This window comes from Ananas comosus, linkage group 14 (assembly GCF_001540865.1).
Source record: "Ananas comosus cultivar F153 linkage group 14, ASM154086v1, whole genome shotgun sequence".
NCBI classification, from domain to species: domain Eukaryota; kingdom Viridiplantae; phylum Streptophyta; class Magnoliopsida; order Poales; family Bromeliaceae; genus Ananas; species Ananas comosus.
In genome coordinates, this window is record NC_033634.1 from 4256692 (window position 1) to 4276746 (window position 20055).

Below are 20055 nucleotides of genomic sequence, written 5' to 3' on the forward strand. Positions count from 1 at the left end.
ATACGCCAATAATTAAGATAGTACATTACTTTTATATTAGCGATGTATCACTATTTAGTTAGCTAAATTAGGTTGTGGGACTTAATTATAATAATTTAAAAGCTCGAACCAGAATGGTAACAAATTAAAGTTTGGGAACAAAAGTGTCGGATCTTAACCGTTTGAGGACCAGACTTGCAATTTGCCCTTTTGAAAAAGACTTTTGGGGAGTCCAATCATCACACTATGACCTCCGGCCATTTTTGAATGAAAACCCAAAAATTATTTTATTCCATTTTTATCGTTTTTTAACTTTTGTTTCTTTGAATTTAAAAAGATTTATTTGTTGATTTGAAGATTTGAGTAGTGTCAAATCTGACTTTTTTTTTAAATATATTGACTCTTTCGATCACTTTTTAAAGTTTTAACAAAATAGCAAATTTGTTAAACAATTTGAGCAAATACTAGCTAACATAGCCGTTAATTTAACGAAATATCTAACTCCACAATAAATGATAGAAATCAAAATGATTAGAATAATATATATATAAAATAAAAAAAAAAGATAGGGTCGAGATTCAAAATAGGCTATAGTTAGGGGTTTCCCATACATTTTCACCTAAAAAGGTAACTTTTCGTATCTCAGGGGCAATTTGGTAATTTTCTTATAGTTAGTCCCAGAACCCTAACCCTAGCGACGAAAGTGGAAGATATTCCCCAAATTCTCTTTTTCAATGCAAAGAAATAGTTTCTAGTATATGCTTCTTCTGCTGATCGATTTGTGGGAGCTTCTCTTTTGCGCCTTTTCTCTCTTCGCAATCCACTCTCACCATATCTACAAGGTGATTTTTCTTATTATCCGTAAATTTCTCTATGATTTTTGCTGCATTTTGTCGAATATTATCACCATTTCTTTTGGTTTATGTTGCATTTATTGATCATTTTTTTTATATGTATTTTATGGTTTTTATCTTAATTTGGGTGCGATTTATATGGAATTGTGTGATTTGTTGCGATCGTGTGATCGGATTAAGCATTTAGTTTGCATCGATAAATTTTTTTTTTTTTCTGAATTCAGCTGTTTGGATGATGAATTCAGAGTGTAAAATTATCGTTTGTGATCATTTTTTGCTCCGAAATTAGGTCGGTTTCTTTTTGAGATAAAGAGATTTTTCATATCTTGAGTTTGATCAAGCTATTGCAACTCCAATCACAAATCGAACCGAGGTTAAAATGTCACTAGCCGTAGTTGTTCTTAGCTCGATCGAAGAGAACATAAGCGAAAGAAGGTTAAGTGGTCATTTTTTTATATATATTGTCTTATGCAACTAAGCGGCGTCATCTCTCAGAGTGTAAAGCCTAATTTCAGATTTAGTTGTTGTGAGTATGTTGTCGGTTTACTGCTGGATCTAGACGCTTTATGTTTGGCCATTGAATTGTTTTGATTTAATCTGAGGTGAGATTTGAGTTGTGTGATTTGGGTTACGCCTCTATCAAAGATGGCTTGATTTAAAAATTGGTAGCTTAAAAATTTATTTGGAGCGATGTGTCACCATTACTAAGTCTTAGAACAACATCTGAAAGAGAGAAAATTGAATTTTAAAAAAAACAATCATGTATATAAAGAATTCCGTGTGCTAACTGGCGTTAAATACACTGCATCATCCATGCTCAGGGACAAGAAGATAATGTGATTGGAGGAGAAGCAACATGTTCATGATTCTCAACTATGCAGATGATTCGTAAATTGCTCATTGATTGCACTATCACTTAGAATGTAGTCTCTTCTAAAGCTAGTGGAGAAACAAGTGGAGATCTAGCTGAAGAGGAATCCCTATCAGTTGAGACTTGGGATGTTTACTGTATGTAGGGACAAACTAAGATATTCTACTCTCTTATGTAGCAACTAGGATGTTTGTCTATATACTCTTCGAAATATGGCATTTGCTTATATACCCCTGTAAAGTGTAGGTTTGACTGATACCCCTCAAAGAATTGGGTATTTACTCCTATATTCTCTGTACGCCAGCTCTGAATGGTCTAGTTGATCAAGACTATGGGATAATAGCATCTGAATGTCTGAATTGACCTTGGCGGCCCTCATAAAGATGCCACTGCTTAATATTTAATGTTGTCTATGCAAACACTGTGAGGGTTATAGTTATAACTTTTCTTGTCAGTGTCAGGATTTTGATTTTAAAATATAGAATACTCAGAGAATATAGGTGTGAACTTTAAAAGGTATAAAAATATATGCAGATAGTTATATATTAAGGTGTGTTTATGTGACGAATGTCGTCTTCTATCTTACAGCATCCCCATCGACAAAACTTGTAAATTGCATAGATATGTGGGTTTCATAAGATCAAAAGAATTATAAGACTAGATGCTGAAGACGGTCACTGATAATATCTGCTTATCCTATGTAACAAGCTGCTAAACTTGTAATTTGGCCAATTGCAGAACGTACTTTGATATATATTAACCATTCAGTAACAAGCATTTAAATACTACTTTTTTATTTTGCAGCTGCATAGATCTCCTCAAGGTATGTGATTATCTAAGCTGCTTTCGTTGCAATAGCTTGCTGATGAATGCCTACTGCTACTACTGCCCTGGAACTATCCTGTAACATTTACCTTGTACAGAGCTCATGGGAGGCTGCGTGGGAAAGGTTAGTCATTCATAGCAAGGAAAATGAAAATATCGTGCATGTTATGCTATTAGCTCTTCAGAATTGTTGATGTTATAGATCATTCTTTCTTCCCTGCTTTTTCCAAAATTCTTTCCATGTCTAACAGCAAGTCATTTTCTCTCATTTCATTCTGTTTTCTTTTCCTTTTTCTGATAAATGCTGATAGTTACCTTTCTCTCTACCTCTCATAAGAAATTTGAACAGGTGTGAAATAGAAAAAGTTTTTGAGTATTATAGTTCATTCAGAGGAGCTCTATTTCCTGATTATAAGTTATCTTTTACTTTATGGTTCTTATAATTCGGTCATTTTTATATCTTTGTTGTCCTTATATATCTTTTTTCATCCTCTGTAGAATGGAGGAGGTGACGATTCCGATGACAAGATTGATTTCAAAGGTGGAAATGTACACGTAATAACTAGCAAAGAGAACTGGGACGAGAAGATTTCGGAAGCAAACAGGGATGGAAAGATAGTAAGCACTTGAATAGAACGTTCACTGCTATCAAACATTAAAAAATTAGCATAATTTGATATTTATGAAGTAGTAACTCAGCAACATTAATGTATGTTATAGCTGTCAAGAACATATGCATCAATAGAAGTATGGAATATTCTCCGATGATTACATGCGTATGCACGATGTTTCAATGGTTGGTAGACCAGCATTTAAAAGTTTCCTCCCAAAGAATTAAGAATAGAATGCTATTCAATGTTAGTTACTAGTTTGGTTTACATCTTTGCCTTTGTTCCAAGTTCTGAATTTAACGGTAAACTACTTGTGGGCTATTGATAGGTTGTTGCAAATTTCAGCGCATCTTGGTGCGGCCCATGCAGGGTGATCACACCAGCCTATGTTGAGTTATCTGAGAAGTATCCTTCACTCATGTTCTTGATAATAGATGTCGATGAGTTAATGGTTAGATCTTTTTTTCTCTGTTTGACCTGTTTAACTCTTTTTGTTAGATAGCCGACTGGCCAAGAAATATACTTCCCTTTGATGAGTGATTGGGGCATGTTTGGCCTAGCGGGAGCTTTTTCCTAAGTGTTGATGGGTGAAGCTGGCTGAAAAAGCACTTATGCTATTTTGGTTATTAAACCCGTCTACCGCTCCCGAAGCTTAGCTTGCCAACATAACTAGACACACAACTACTGATTTTAGGAGTAGAAAAGTTATTCAGAAGCCAGGTCAAACAAGAACTTTAGCGGCACTTTATTTTAAACCTCTTCCTGATAGTATGACTAGCACAATTTTATTTTGTCAGTGAAATTTATTAGTGCAGAAGCCTTTCTCTTCTTCTAATAAGGTTAAGTTTAACTCAACTTTTTAATGTTTCTTAATTGTCATCTGGTTTGTGTATTCTTCGTCATATGGTGTTTGTTATTTGCCTGAATGCTTGAAAAATTTTTGAAGAAAAAGGGTAAGGAAGTAAAGTGACTTGTGAAATAAAAAATAGAAATAGAAACCGATCTATACTGTCAAGAGCTTTCGAAAAGTTGGGACTTGGAAATAAGGAAAAATTCAGTTTTCCACGCTTTCGATGATGGTAGATTAAAAACATGTTTACATTGACAACATCGATGCAGTTTTCTTGATTACTACTTAAAACGCGTGTTATGCTTCTGCTGTAGTAGCATGATGCTAGCCAAATTTCTATAAAAGAATCTATCGGTGCTTCCTCAAACAACTCTTCTCAAGCAGTAGTTCAGTAAAAGCTCCAGCTAGGCCTAACAGACCCTCAATGGCATAACACTCCTCTCTTATGTGAGACAAGAAATCACTGGCAGCATTTTAACTGATGCTTCTCTTTCCCTCTCTTTGATGTTTCAGGACTTCAGCTCATCATGGGATATCCGCGCGACTCCGACCTTCTTTTTCCTCAAGGACGGCAAGCAACTGGATAAGCTCGTTGGGGCCAACAGGCCTGAGCTCGAGAAGAAGATAGTCTCTTTTGCCGACGGCTTGGCCCAGCATGTGAACTGAATCTACAATTTCATCGTCAGAATCGATGAACATGGTTTCTCTATCCGTCGACCCTATTTTAGTAGCTCGATAGAAGTGCCGACGAACTTTGTGTGGTTTCCTCTTCTTCAATTCTTGCCCTGTTTGTGTAAATTCCCGTCGCTGTTTCTGTTAATCATGTCATAATGAGGGATATTAGAGTACCCTAAGATCTATGAACTGCTACTTGTGAGAGATTAAGGAGCCAAGGAAGGGTAAAGAGGACTGGACCATGTTGTTCCATGGCTGAGGAGTTTAAATTTGTTTATATGATTGCTTTTTAATTTATATATATTTGTTTGTTTATCTGCTTTCGCTTGGTGTGATGGCTAAATGAAGGGATAAATGCATAGACACCCCTAAACTTTACACATTTGTGAAATGAGCCCCTAAACTTGTAACATTGGCACCGATAACCCCCCCTGAATTTTATTAAATGCTTTAATTAGCCCTTCCTCTCAAGCGAAATTACGAATTAAACAGCATGATTTTATGAAGCTTCAAACACACTGACACTTTTTTCTACTCTTTTTACGAATAAAGATAAAGTATAAGACCGATCTTACCTAGCGCGGTCAGTAAAAGATTTGATGGTTGGTGTTGAAAATCTCAATTTTTTCTTTTCTCTCAAAAAGGATAAAAATTAAATAAAAGAACTAAAGAACAAGTTGAATTCATCTTTTTACTTTTATTACTTTTTTCTTTCAGTGATAGAACAGAAAATATGGATTTTTTTTTTAAAAAAAATGTTATATGTTTGAAGCATCACAAGATCGCATATAAGACGTTTGCTGAGAACTGCGCGTTTATTTAATAACTTTGTTTGGAAGAGATATTTTCAGTTACACTGCAGCTAAGATGAGACTAAGGCTTCGTTTGGGATTGCGGGAAGGTTGCGTTACGTGCTGTGAGAAACGGTGATGGAAGTTTGTTTTCGTACATAATATTGCGTTCCGCATATTACTGTTAGTCAGTTACGATATTTTCTACAGTTCCATCGGTGAAAGCAGAAGAATATCCCTATATGCTTTTTCTTAACTCCATCCTATCTAATAACATTAAATCCACCTCAATACCAAACTATGCCTAAGTCAAATGCCCAACTTTGAGGCCAAAAAATAAGACCTTTTAATTGCTACATATGTTGCGTAACTTTGGGGATTAAATTGTTAATATTAAAGCTATTACTCATACACACATAAGTTAGGATCATAAATTAGGATCAAATTTTAAGGACTAAATTATTAAAAAAAAAAAAAAAAGAAGGAAATTATGAAACGTTGTGGAAACCGTGCACTCGTCGCCAAATGGCGTCGACCGACCCCAGGTTCCCCAACCCCCGCATGCGACTGCCCGCATAAAACGACGACGTACGACCCTCTAATGCGACCGACCCCAGTTGTATTACGTTGTGGTATTTTTAATTAATTTTAAAAAATTTCTAAAATTCTCTCATTCCATTATAATTTTTTAAAAAAAAGTTTCTATTATACTCTTTTATCCAAAAGGAGATAGGTGATTGGTTAGAAATAGGTGATATAGTGTAAGTGTTACATATTAGATTGTGCGAAAAAAATTTACTATGTCATACTTATATCATATCATCAATAACCGGCAAATTATATATTTTTTTAAGATAAAAGTATGATAAAAATATTATACTAAATTGATGCGATATTAGCAATATAACTTATACATTTTATTTTATTTTTTTTCCACATGCGACCGTCAATATAAAACAGCAACTTACGACCCTCTAATTGGTGCAGACTCACTGACCAGATCCCATCTGCGAAAAAGCCTACTATATTATATTTGTATCACATCATTAATAACAAACAAATTACATATATCTCTCTATTTGGAAGAAAAATATAATAAAAATATTTTTTTATTAATCACGACGATACATATTAATTTTAAAAAATAATTTTAATCGGTTAAAACCGGATGCATTCTAAATTTTTTTTCTCCACCCGCCCAATTTTTAACACCTCGAAACGCATGAGATTGTGGGCCCCACCAAGTTTAGTTAATGCGGCCCACTACTCAGTAATGGGGGAGCACATTCCTTGGCCCGTACGACACGTGTTGAACTGTGATTGGCCAGGTCCATGTACAATATTGTTGAAGGGATTTTTTTAAAATTTTTTTATTATTAGCATTACCATTTCCAGCGAAAACTTAATAGCATGTTATAGAAATAGTAATATCCAGTCATATATTTATATATGTTATATAAATTATATAAAATAAATTTAGAAATAAATATGGAAATTTAAACTTTATACTAATATATCTGCTATTCGATATTTTACAAAAACTTGTATAAAATTATTCTCTTTTTTTAATTAAAACGTTAAAATTATTTTCAGTATTTAATACTATGCATCCTTTAGAGTTCAGATATAAAAAATATATAAATTTTATGAAAACGATAAATAATTTACCGTTTTTAAAAATAGTGAATCATTTGCTGCTTTCGAAAATCGATAAATCAATCACTACTGAGACTAATTTTATAAATAAATATTTTAAATTCCTATTTTTATAATTAAAAAGGTTTATAGGATTAGTCGTCCAAAAACCTATTTTAAAATATACTTTTAACTTTGGAGCCATTAGATTTCGAAAGACCAAATCTATAGCAGGGCCATAAGGAGTAAAAAGAAACTTGTAAGGAATCATGGATTCAATTAAAGAAAAATCCAATATGAAAACAGATCAAAATTTTTGAATCATAGTTAAATATACAAAATCTAATAAACTTTGTGTGTGTTGTATTTTAACTAAGTGCAGCAGCTCTCAAACCATATAATTAAAAAATTTCCAGATAATAATATTTCACTATCACCATGAATATTTGTGCCTAGTATCTTAAACTTAAAATCTCACCATTGACCCCCAAGTGAAGACCTGTTACATCAGAGTAAGCCAAGTGCCAAAATAACAGCACCTTTCAGATAGAGAGAGTTTTTTATTTAGGAGTCATTAACCCTAGAATTGACTCATCATCACATGTTGTGTTGTGTAAGTGCCAAAGAAGGGCACTTTCAGATAGAGAGAGAGCCTTGGAAAATATTGTCACACTATTTTGGAACAACATACATACTTTTCCAGTATCTTCCAAGGAAAAAAAAAAAAGAAAAAAATTTACACTGCTAGACACTGAACTTCTAGTCTTTGAGTTTTGTTTCGGTGCTGGAACTTCAAAGTTGGAGGTTCAATGGCTAGACTTTTCTAAGTGCTTTATCTTAGTCTTTGCTTGGCTGCACTAGATGCGGCATCATCCATCTCGTACTTTCAATCCATCTCGCATTTTTATTTCAGCCATCTAATTTTTAACTGCAAAAGACACTGTAACTAAACTGACGGCGGATATTGAAATATGAGATTATATCTGATGTATGTGTGGATCTTGGCTTTGCAAATGCAACAAACAGGCGCTAAAATAAAACACTTCTAGAAGTTTAGGCGATCATAACATACAACTTAAAAAGGTCTTGAGGACCTAAATAAACCTTGGCTAAAAGTCCAAGGACTCTGGTGCAAATTTACCCATCTTCCAAGGAAGAGAGAAAGATGATATTCCAACTCAAATATATAGACTATAGAGTAGACTTTGATGAATATTATTAAGGCCACATTACAAAAAATCTCCTTATAAATTTTTTTTTTTTCCTTCCTAACTTTTAAGAATCTGTATTTTACTCCAACAATATTTCAAGTTGTTACATTAAACTTCCTTCGTCGTAATTTCATCACTATTCTTCCCATTTCTTATAATATATACTGAAAATATCCTTTAAAATAATAAAAATATATTAAAAAACTATTTTTTATAGAAGAAACAATTTGATTATTTTGCCCTCTCCATTAACGTCATACTCTCCTGAAAATATTTTTGAAACTTTAAGAGAGCAAAATATAAGTTTTTGAAAGTCAAAAAGGAAAAGTGGAAAAATGGTTATTTACAAAAAAAAAAAATTCTGTAATTTAGCCTATTATTAATAGACATACACATGAAATTATATAGCTCAGATAATAAGTGCATCAAGTGCCAAAGTTTCAGAAGTAGCAGATAAATTGCTCAATTTATAAGCACTCATCTCATGACCATCAAAACACTTTCAAAGAGCACTCTTACAAAAGTAATACAAGATACAGAAACCACGAACCCTAAAAGTCATTTTTAGTAGGAACCCGTGGTTGAATAAAAGTTACAGCACAAAGCAAATTACAGAAACTGAAATTGAATCCACAGTTCAAAACAATAAGACTACAACACAAACAAGCTCATTGCAACATATCAAATACATACTATATATATATATATATTTGAGACTCGAGGAGAAAAAGAGATATCTAAGTTATTCACCGTTTCGGAGCTAAAGTTGCTTCGAAAACCTCACCGGCCCTTAGGGTTCATGATCTGCGAGAAGACCGCGCTGGGCGTGAGCCCGTCCGAGTCCTCGCTGGCAACACTCCGCCCTCCAATACTCACCGACGTGGTGGTCGTGGTCGTGGTGGTCGTGGTGGTCGATTCCATCAACGGGTCATCGGAACCCTTCTTTACTGACGCCATCATGAGTGGTGTGCCCTCATCCGACATCCCACCAATCAAACTCCCGCTTTCCTCAGCGCTCTCCTGTAGCTGAAGGGCGAATTCGAGATTCCACAGCACATCACCCATCGACGGCCTTTCAATGCCAACATCAGCCACGCACTTCTCCGCCGTCTCTGCAAACTTCTTGAAGCACTGAGGCGCGATCTTGCCCTTAAGATACGGGTCGCTGATCTGATCAAGAATGCCTTTCTTTTGACAATGTAATGCCCATTCGGCTAAGCTGACTTGCTCTTTTGGAAGAGTAGGGTTTAGGGCAGGGCGTGCGCATAAAGCTTCAAAGAGCACAACACCAAAAGAGTACACATCGGATTTTTCTGTCAGTTGCTGGCGCCGGAAGTACTCTGGATCAAGATACCCGAAACTGCCTTTGACCACTGTGCTCACGTGGGTGTGGTCGAGAGTGGGGCCTGTCTTGGAGAGCCCGAAATCCGAAACCTTGGCCACCCATTTCTCATCCAATAGAATATTGGTCGTCTTCACATCACGGTGGATAATCGTATGCTTCGCGCCTGTGTGGAGGTAGTGCAAACCGCGGGCAGCCCCTATGCAGATTTCAAGCCGCTGCTTCCAGGGGAGCGGCGGCTTTTGGGTCTTGTAAAGATGCTCGCGCAGCGTGCCATGGGCCATGTAGTCGTATACAAGAATCATTTCGTTCTTCTCTTCACAATACCCGATCAAGGAGACCAAGTGGCGGTGGCGTAATTTTGAGAGCATTTCTATTTCAGTTTGGAACTCATGGACACCTTGCTCGGATAACGGGTTCCCGCGCTTGATCGCAACCTTAGTGGACCCATTATCGACCTCCCCACGGTAAACCTTTCCAAACCCGCCAACACCCAGAAGAAGAGCCTCATCAAAACCGTTGGTGGCAGCTTGGATTTCAGCAAATGAGAAATGGCGGCAGAGATTGGATGGCAGGGACGAGGCATAGCTCCCTGTAGTGTTCGTCTTGGCAGACCCTGCAGAGTGAGAGTTGCCATATAATGAAAGTGGTAACCAACCAGATGGCCCGTCGCTAGCAACCATGTCCTTTCCTTTCTTCTTCTGCCGCCTGCATAGAAAGAACAAACAGAAAGAGCCAAGACAAAGAGCAGCAAAGCCACCGATAATTCCTCCAACAATCGCTGCAACTTTTGATTTTGACCCAGATTGGATCCCAGCCTTGCTAGGATCCACGTCCGGCTGCTGGCGGAGAGGCGGATTAAGCCCAGCAAGACTATTACCACTGTTCTGCATTTTAAAGACCTCAAGCCCATTTAATATAGCATCGTAGTACTCTGGCTTGGTTGTAACATCGGGATGAAGGGCGACCCACAAATCAAACAATCCAGACCCAGCTGTGACTACCACAAAGTCCTCGTAAACTGGTACCCCTATTCCGTGGCTCAAGGCAATGACATCGGTTTCTACTTGGGCAGTCTGGTTATTGAGATAGATATCAAACACCCTCTGGTTCACTTTGGTGATAGGGTACTGAATCTCACAGAAATGAAGCCTAACAAGGTAGTAGAACCCGGCGTCGACCGTAAGTATCCACGACAGATTGTAGTTGAGATTGATGTGGGCGTCGGGCCCCATCGACCTAGCGGTAGCATATACATCCGTCGGCGCGATGTACTGAGGCAAATTGGTGGGGTATGTTATTGTGACATTCGGGTCCTTTCCGTAGGTCACCCCCCACGCAGCCCCGAAAATGTACGGCGAATCGTCATCCCACGACCGGTACAATCCAGAATCCTGAACAGGGGAGATGGCCTGGCCCCCTACATTCAGCCGGTACATTGTTTGAAAGGCCGTGCCCTCCTCGATCGTGAACACGGTCGGGTTCCCGCCATTCACAAAGGACGGGGTGGACTGTGAGAAAATGTCAGGGGTTGAGACAATCTCGATCCCATTTATAAATGCGTAGGAATTTCTATGGTTGGTAGACGGGGTAAAGGTCAAATTGAGGCCGTCGGAAGTGACATTGACGGAGAATTCCCGAATAAGGTAGGCATAGTTTAGGGCATTGGCGGTTTGGTCCGCAGAAAAGTTGGAAAGGAGGGTGATCGGGCCTGCAGTGACGGAGAAGAGGCCGTCCGAGGCAGAGCGGTTGGAGTAGCTCGCAGGGTAGAAGTAGAGGCGGACGAACTTGCGGCCAGGGCCGAGGGGGAAGGAGTAGGTGTAGGGTGAAGAGAAGACGCGGGCCGTCATGTAGGGGACGGTGGGCACAGAGGAGTCTTGGTAGGCGGGCGTGGAGGCGACGCCATTCAAGGAAGGGGCATACTTCGATCCGGAATCGCCGGTCCAAATCCGATTCTCAGTGTCATTTGCAGTGCCGGAGGCACCACAATTCAATAGGATGTTATCCCTCGGGACGTAGGTGGAATTGGAGGTGGAATCGGCTGCGGTGGCGAAGTTCGAGCCGGAGAGTGAGTAGATCAAGAATGAACAAGCCCATATTAGGGTAAAAGGAAGGTACTGATGATTCATCATAGGATAGAATAAAGATATTAAGATCTAAATCTCTATTTTCAGGAAGAGATTGCGAGCAAGGTTCCGAAGATCAGTACATTACAGACCAAAATGGGATCTTTTCAATATTAGGATTTCGATCCAGGGACAGAAACCCTCGATCCAGAAGAATCGCGACAGTAGCTAGGGTTTCTAGTCGCAAATCAGTGGAAAAACAGTAGGATTCGGCGACTCACAACCTAAAACGGGATCATTTCGACACGAGGGTTTCGATTCATGGGGAAAAACCGCAGATCCAGGAAAAATCGAGCTTAATGGCAGGATTCGGCTGCTTAAATCAGCGTTTCGAGCACTCCGATCCAGCCAAAACCAAATCTGAAAAAAAAAAAAAAAAAAAAAAAAAAAAAGCGGAAATTAGCTGAAACTAGTGCAAAAAATGGCGAAATCTGGAAGATAAACAGAGATTTAGCTCAAAAAATAGGGAAAAAACGGTCGATCGACAAAATTACATCAAAAATTGCACGAAATCGATCGAAAAAAAAAACCCAAAAATCGGGGAACGAGAGAGCGTTACCTGAGAACGGAGGAAGCTGTGAGAGCACAAGGGTTGAGAGAGAGAGAGAGAGAGAGAGAGACGTAGAACGCGGGGATAGGGTACGCGGAAGTAAAAGGGTCTTCGTGCCTTCGACTACTAACTTAAAAAAAACTGTCGAGACTCGAGAACATGTGATAAGTAATAAATATCTAAGTTCCTTTACATTTACACCCCTGTAAAATGGTCTACTTGCGCTATGCACCTCTGTAAACGTTTATATACAATAATTAATAAATAAATAAATAAATATCATCATGTACATAATCTATCACTGTCAAATCAAGTTTGTGCGTGTCACCAAATTATACTTCGGTTCTCAATACATGCAGTGATACTTTTAGGGAAAACTTCAAATATCACCCCTATAGTTTCACGTCTTCTCACTTTAGTATCGTATGATTTTAGGTGTATAAATTTAGTACCTTATGGTTTAATTTTTATCTTTCTATTATTGATTTCACTAATTTTTTTCGTTAAATTAGTAACAAAGTTAAAATTAAATGATACTAAAATGAATATTCGATAAATCTAGGTGAAGTATATAAAATTTTTTATATATGATTTAACGAAATATTAAAAAAAAAAAAACTGACGAAAAGATAAAATTGAAACCACAGAACACTAACTCGATACACTTTAAACCACATGATATTAAAGTGAGAAAGTGCGACACCATAGGGATGATATTTGAAATTTACCCATACTTTTATACTTAAATTTTAATTTATTATAATTTTTTATTTAATTTTTTTTAAAACTATTACAATCAAATTTCATAATTAAATTTAGCTAATTATATATTTATGTATCAATGATACATCACCATCGTAATAGCAACACATTAATATTTATATTTTTATTAAAAAAAANGATAAAAAAAATAATATCTAAACTAGAGGAATTTAAAAGTTTTCTTAAACAAATTAAATATGTTGAATTCGTTATTATTAACAATAAATTTGTTAAAATAGTAACACAAAATTTCTTTAATTTAAATATTAAATATTTAAATTCAACATATTTAGAAATATTTATATTTCTAAATTTTATAAAATTTAAATTAATGCCTAAATTAGAAGAATTCTAAAATTTCTAAAATTAATGCCTAAAATTTGAGATATCAATCAAATCTTAAATTAATGCTTAAATTAGTATAAAATTAATGCTAAATTTAGGATATTAATCAAAACTTTCTTAATTTTTTTTACATTAGAAAAATATCCTCTAATGAAATAACTTTTTAACCTGCTACATAATTAAATGACATTTTTAACCTTTATTAATCAACGGTTAAGATCTTTTTTATTTTTTATAAAATAAAGTAGTGAATCATTTCTTGTAGTTTATTTGGATTCTATTGCATCAATTTAAACAATAAAATTATCTCCATAGATAATTGGATATGAAAATACAGTTACACAAGTTATTGCTGCGTGAAACCAAATAATCTCTTAGATATTCTATCTTTTTTATATTTGATAAATGGTATAATTGCAACTTTAGCGGCACGACCACATGCCGGGCTAAGCACAGCACAGCACGGCACGGCCACATGCCGGCCTACCTCTTGCGGCTTGACAATCCAGCATAGCATTGTCTAAAGCGAGCCTAGGCCGAGGAGAAATGAGTGGCCCGACATGGCACGGCCTGCTTGGGCCATGCCAACCAGGCTAGCACGGCCCGGACCCCAAGGGTCTGAGCTCCTAGTTGGCTCTCCTCCCCAGGAGCTCTCCGCCCAAGGTTTGCTACTTTGGGAAGAGTGATGTTGGTCCAATAGACCAAACAGTTTTTAGTTCATTGGACCAAAAATTCATTTCAAAAAAATAATACAAATTTATTTTTTAAATTTTTAAAATATTTATTGTTTTATAATAATTTTTATAAATTTTAAATATCTAATCAAAATATATATTTAAATATAATTATTTATATTTTTAGATTTTATATTAATTTTTTTAAAAAATAGAAAAATTACTATTTTAAGAGGTCGGCCTGGAGCACGGCCCGGCTCGTGCCTTCCAGACCAAAGGGTCATATCGGGCGGGAGGCTAGATAGCTTGGGCTTAGTCCGTCCAACCCGAATTTGAAACCAGTTCGAACCGGGCCAGCTCCTAGCCCGTTTTAGTCGGGCTAATGTGGGTCGTGTCGGTCTGGCACAACCCACATTACACCCCTAGCGGTAGGCGTGGCAATCCAACTCGTGTTCGGCTCGAAATGAGTCCGAGATCGAATCGCTCGTTTAGTAAACGAGCCGAATACGAGTCGAATTTTTCGGCTCATTTATTAAACGAGCCAAACACGAGTTGGGGTCAGCTCGCTCGTGTTCAGCTCGATAACAGCTCAAATACATATATTTTATATTTATATAATTTATTTAATTTATATTTATATATATAAATAAATAATTATATATATAATATATATTTTTATTATTAAATTTTTAGCAAAATAAAAATATAAAGGCGAGCTCAATTATAAAAAAAACTCATTTATATATAAAGTTTCTAACTATTAGATTAAAATCTGATGGATAAGATTTTATAAATTTATCTCTTACATATATTCAATCTAATCCTTTTAACTTATTATTGTTCGTTGGCCAGCTCGTGGTCGGCCCGTTTATTAACGAGCCAAACACGAATTGAATTTTTTGGCTCAAAACTTTAACGAGCTAGCTCGTGTTCAACTCGTTTAGTGACGAACGGACGGACACGAGCCGATTCCAACTCGCTCGTGTTCGGCTCATTTACACCCCTATTCGGGAGTCTGTGGCTATTTATTTTTTAACAGAGAGCTTGTAAAATAACCATTTTATTTCTATAAATATATCCATCAAAAAGTCATTTTTTCCTTACTCTTTTTCATCTCTATGAAAAATTCGTGTGCCCTCGTCGTCTTTCTGGGCGGTGACGCGATGGTGGGATTTATAATAAAAATCAATATATAAGAGATAAAATAGTCTTTTTATATATAAACTAATTTAGATTAGATATTTAATTCATGATTAATGATAATTTTTTAACATATGCTGACGGTAGGAATATCTATATCTATACTACTTATAAAAACGTGAGTTTTGAATTTTTTCCTCTTTCCCAAAATACCGGTCCCTATTAATATAATTCCAATCATATACTAATAATATCATTCATTCAACTTTAATGGAATAAATTACAGTCGTACAATTTTTATTTTATTTTTAAATTATCATAAAATATATTAATTCTTAGTCATTAGATCTAATCAAATGACTGACGAATTAAGTATCTGTCACTTTTTTTATCTAAATTGTCCTCAAATAGTACGTATCAAATTTTACTTTTTATATGCATGTCATATCTTCTAATAACCGCCGCCCACATAATATCATATTTTATAACAAATAATATTCGCATTTCTAAATATTTTATTTTTCACACAAAATATTCGCCACCTATATAATATCCAATCACATAATACCTCCCGCATATATAATATTTAATCATATTTTTTAAAAGGTGAATATATAAAAATTATCTCAATTTTACCTATGAGATATTTTTTCAATAAAATATAATATATAAGTTTACAATTTAAAATTTTAAATTTGTAGATAAATATGATTCACAAATTGCTATTGATTTGAGATAATTATTAAAATAATTGTTGACACAGACAAAACTTTTTTTAGTCGGAAAAAATATTGCATTTCATTTGCGAGAATAGAAAGAAATTTATACTTATCCAAATTTTTGTCAACTGAAGGATATTTGCTGTAAAATATTTTTCACAAGCACCCTATAAAATAATATTCCATACTTATAAAAAAAAATGAAAATCTCTATGCAACAAACATTGAAAATATTTTGTATCTACTATCTCTCAATTAGCTAATTAAAAAAAAAAAGGTTTGAAAAATAAAACGATTTAAATAAGCTTATTAAATCAACTTTAAATTTTAAATTTGGTTCATAATTTCAAATGTGAATTAATATTTTAATTTAAAATTTGAAATTAATTAAAATTTTAATATTTTGGGTGTGTAAACAGTATTTCAAATTGAAAATAATTAATTAATTTGAAAATATATCAATTTTGAAAAATAGATGGGATGATAAATAAATTAATGTCTTTAATAATTATTTATATTGAAATTAAGGATTCAAAATTAATTTCAAAATTTAAGTTTTATTCATAAATTTAAATCTGAATTTATTAATTTAAAATTTAGAATTACTTCAAATTTTTAAAATTTGGATACACATTAAAAAAAATTAATGTTAGAAAAAAACTAACTGATAAATAAATTTATACCACCAATAATTACTTAAATTTAAAATATTAATATAAATTTAATTTAATTTAATGTTATGTGCATTGCACGTGCACTATAACTAGTTTTTATAAACGACTGACTCTTTGTAGGAATAAATATGAAAACGAAAACTTTGTAAGAATATATCAGAAGAAATAATTTTTTACAGGAAATTATATGTAATTATCCCTTAAAAGAAAATTGCTAGGTTTTGATCTTTTTATGCAACAATCGATCAATGGTTAGTATACTCGGAATCTAAACGCACACCTGGTCAGATCACATTAGGAGCTGATTATTTAATTTAGGAAAAACTTCAAATACCACTCTTGTGGTTTCATACTTTTTTACTTTAGTATTCTGTGGTTTAAAGTGTATCAATTTAGTGCCATGTGGTTTCGCAGTTTCTCACTTTAGTATTCTGTAGTTTAAAGTTCATCAATTTAGTAACTTCTGATTTCATTTTTCTCTTTTCGTCGGCTCTTCTGTTAATATTTTATTAAATTATATACAAAAAAAACTTCAGACACTCTACCTAGGTTTATCAAATATTTATTTTAGTACCCTTTAGTTTTAACTTTGTCACTGATTTTTTTTTTCCTCCGTTAATATTTCGTTAAATTATATACAAAAAAACTTCAGATATCCTACCTAGGTTTATCGAATATTCACTTTAGTATCCTTTAATTTCAACTTTGTCACCGATTTAACGAAAAAAAATTAGTAAAATGGATAATAAAAAGAAAAAAAATAAAACCACAAGGTACTAACTTGATACACTTTAAACCACATGATACTAAAGTGAGAAAGTGCGAAACCATAAGGACTAACTTGATACATTTTAAACCAAAGAGTACTAAAGTGAGAAAGTGTGAAACCACATAAAGGGTATTTGAAGTTTACCTTTTAATTTATAACCTAAAAATGATCTAGTTGTCAAATTCCCATTCGTTTTGTTTCTAATAAAGAGTAATTGCTTTAGAGGGAAAAAATTCAAATTTTTGAAAAACTATTGTTTCCTTTTTCAAATTTCTTATTTAAAAAATAAAAGGTAAACTTCAAATACCACCCTTATGATTTCGCACTTTCTCACTTAAGTACCCTGTGATTTAAGGTGTATCAACTTAGTACCTTACGATTTTTTTTTTTTCTTTTCGTTAGCTACTTCGTTAATATTTCGTTAAATTATATGCAAAAAATTTCAGATACTCACTTAGATTTATCGAATATTACTTTAGCACCCTTCAATTTTAACTTTGTCATTGATTTAACGAAAAAATATTAGTAAAATGAATAATAAAAAGAAAAAAAATAAACCGCATAGCACTAAATTAATATACTTTAAATCATAGGGTACTAAAGTACGAAAGTGCGAAACCGAAGGACTGGTATTTAAAATTTTCTCAAAAATAAAAAAAAATAAAAAGTACTTTTATAATTTTTTGAAAAATAATTTTTTACACTTATCCAAGAACCAAACATTTCCTTATTAAATGTTCTTTTTGAGATAATGTAATAATTAGGTAATAGAAATTTCGAGATAGATTAACTCTAAAATTGACTGTTAGTCATTGTCATATTATTTTTAGACATGTGATTTAGATACCCCCAAGTAAAAATTCAGTGATTTATCTGAAAGAAAAATTAAAATTCAATAATCTAATTGAAAGAAATGAAACTTAGGTGGTTTGGAATAAAAAATAAAAAAAAATGTCACCAAAAGTTCAGCGACCAATGATGTAATTCGCCGTTATTTATATTTTATGTTCTGCAAAAATTCTAATATTATTATGATTCAATTTTATTTTTAAATACTGATTTATTGCATTCGGAGGCTCAAACGTTTAAAATGTACGCTGAATTTTCCGAAAAAACTTCAAAAACTCCCATGTGGTTCCACACTTTTTTATTTTAGTGTCCTATGGTTTAAAGTGTATCAAGTTAGTAGCCTGTGGTTTCTCACTTTATCACTTTAGTACCCTGTAGTTTAAAGTGTATCAAGTTAGTACCCTGTGGTTTTGCACTTTATCACTTTAGTTCCCTATGGTTTCACACTTTATCACTTTAGTACCCTATAGTTTAAAAAACCGCAGGGTACTAACTTGATACAAAATTAAAACCACAAGGTACTAAAGTGATAAAGTACAAAACCACAGGATACTAACTTGATACACTTTAAACCACAGGGTACTAAAGTGATAAAGTGATAAACGACAGGCTACAAACTTGATATATTTTAAACCACAGGGTACTAAAGTGAAAAAAATTGAAACCACAAGGGGGGTTTTTGAAGTTTTCCCTTTCAATTTTATTGAGTTCTTACGTTACATACCAAATTGTTATTTTCTAACTTGTTAGATCTTTTTCTTTTATATTTTCATCTCAAGATCTTCTTTTTTTTTTTTTTTTTTTTTTATGACCGTATTTAGTATAGCTGGCTACGGATTTGATAGTTGGTACCAAAAGTTCAAAATTCAACACTCAGTTGCTTCGTATTTTTAATTGAGTTTATTTTTTTCATAAATAAAATTGATAGTTTGCTACTTTATTGGTACCTCCTCGAACCCTTATGAATAGTAAGGTTGCGGTGATATTGGTGAATTATTAGTAAAAATAAGGTTACAGAATAGTATTTATCTTAGGTAAAAACGTACATAACTTATTTGAATTATCGACCATTTTGAGTTGACTCTCTAACTTGTCAAAATATTATTGTTATTAAGAAACTTTTCAATTTTTTTTATCTTCGAGGCTTGGTTTGTCTTACTTTTATAACTTAATTTGTTCATTTTCTTCATGAATGAAACGAATAATATATTATCCTTTAAAAAAAAAAAATTATAAAACAACTACTATTCTTCAAACACTTTAAGTTGCTAGATAAAAATTCAAAACTTGTTTTGATCTTGAATTAATAATAATGTTAGGAGCTGGACGAGATTTGAATTAAGGACCCTGTGCTCTGCTATCATATTATTCTTAAAAATTTAAGCTATTAGAAAAATAGTGTTTTTATATTTTATATTCAACAGATAGAAATTAAGTGATTTAGTCAAAAAAGAAAAAGAAGCTTTCTTAAATTTAGTAAGTTCAATCATTTTTAGCAAATGAAAACTAAAATACTTAGTGATTAATGGTCAAACGAACAAAAATTTTAACAAAAACTTTTCAACTAATTTCTTTTTATTTGAGTTTTATATTTATTTAAGTTAAAATATTATCAATTTAATGACTTCATTAGTTACTAATTGTTAACTGGTCTTGTGTTATTTCTAAAAAGTGAACAAAGTTATTAAATTTGATAAAATCACTCATTAATTTGATAATGTTTTTAATTTTTTAAAATCAAAATCACTTAATTTCAAAAAATTTAAACATCGTTTCAACCAAAATTCAAACGTAAATCCCGAA

General features: G+C 33.7%; 2 protein-coding genes across 4 annotated transcripts; one reads left to right on the forward strand and one right to left on the reverse strand.

Annotated features, from left to right (window-relative positions):
* LOC109720757 (thioredoxin H4-1-like) lies at positions 664–4980 on the forward strand. Of its 3 annotated transcripts, none has more exons than XM_020248064.1 (5): positions 664–821; positions 2517–2653; positions 3028–3147; positions 3469–3591; positions 4504–4980. In XM_020248064.1, the coding sequence occupies exons 2-5, from the start codon at positions 2633–2635 to the stop codon at positions 4654–4656; spliced, it is 417 nt and encodes a 138-aa protein (XP_020103653.1). In that variant the 5' UTR covers positions 664–821; positions 2517–2632; the 3' UTR covers positions 4657–4980. The 3 variants fall into 3 exon arrangements, with proteins under 3 accessions (XP_020103653.1, XP_020103652.1, XP_020103654.1); XM_020248063.1 differs by having other exon boundaries at positions 668–821; positions 2563–2653; XM_020248065.1 differs by having other exon boundaries at positions 671–821; positions 2509–2653.
* Positions 8750–12461, reverse strand: LOC109720206 (receptor-like protein kinase FERONIA). Its single transcript, XM_020247133.1, has 2 exons — positions 12330–12461; positions 8750–12130 (listed from the first exon to the last, which is right to left on the reverse strand). Exon 2 carries the CDS (start codon positions 11774–11776, stop codon positions 9083–9085), a length of 2694 nt encoding a protein of 897 aa, XP_020102722.1. The 5' UTR covers positions 11777–12130; positions 12330–12461; the 3' UTR covers positions 8750–9082.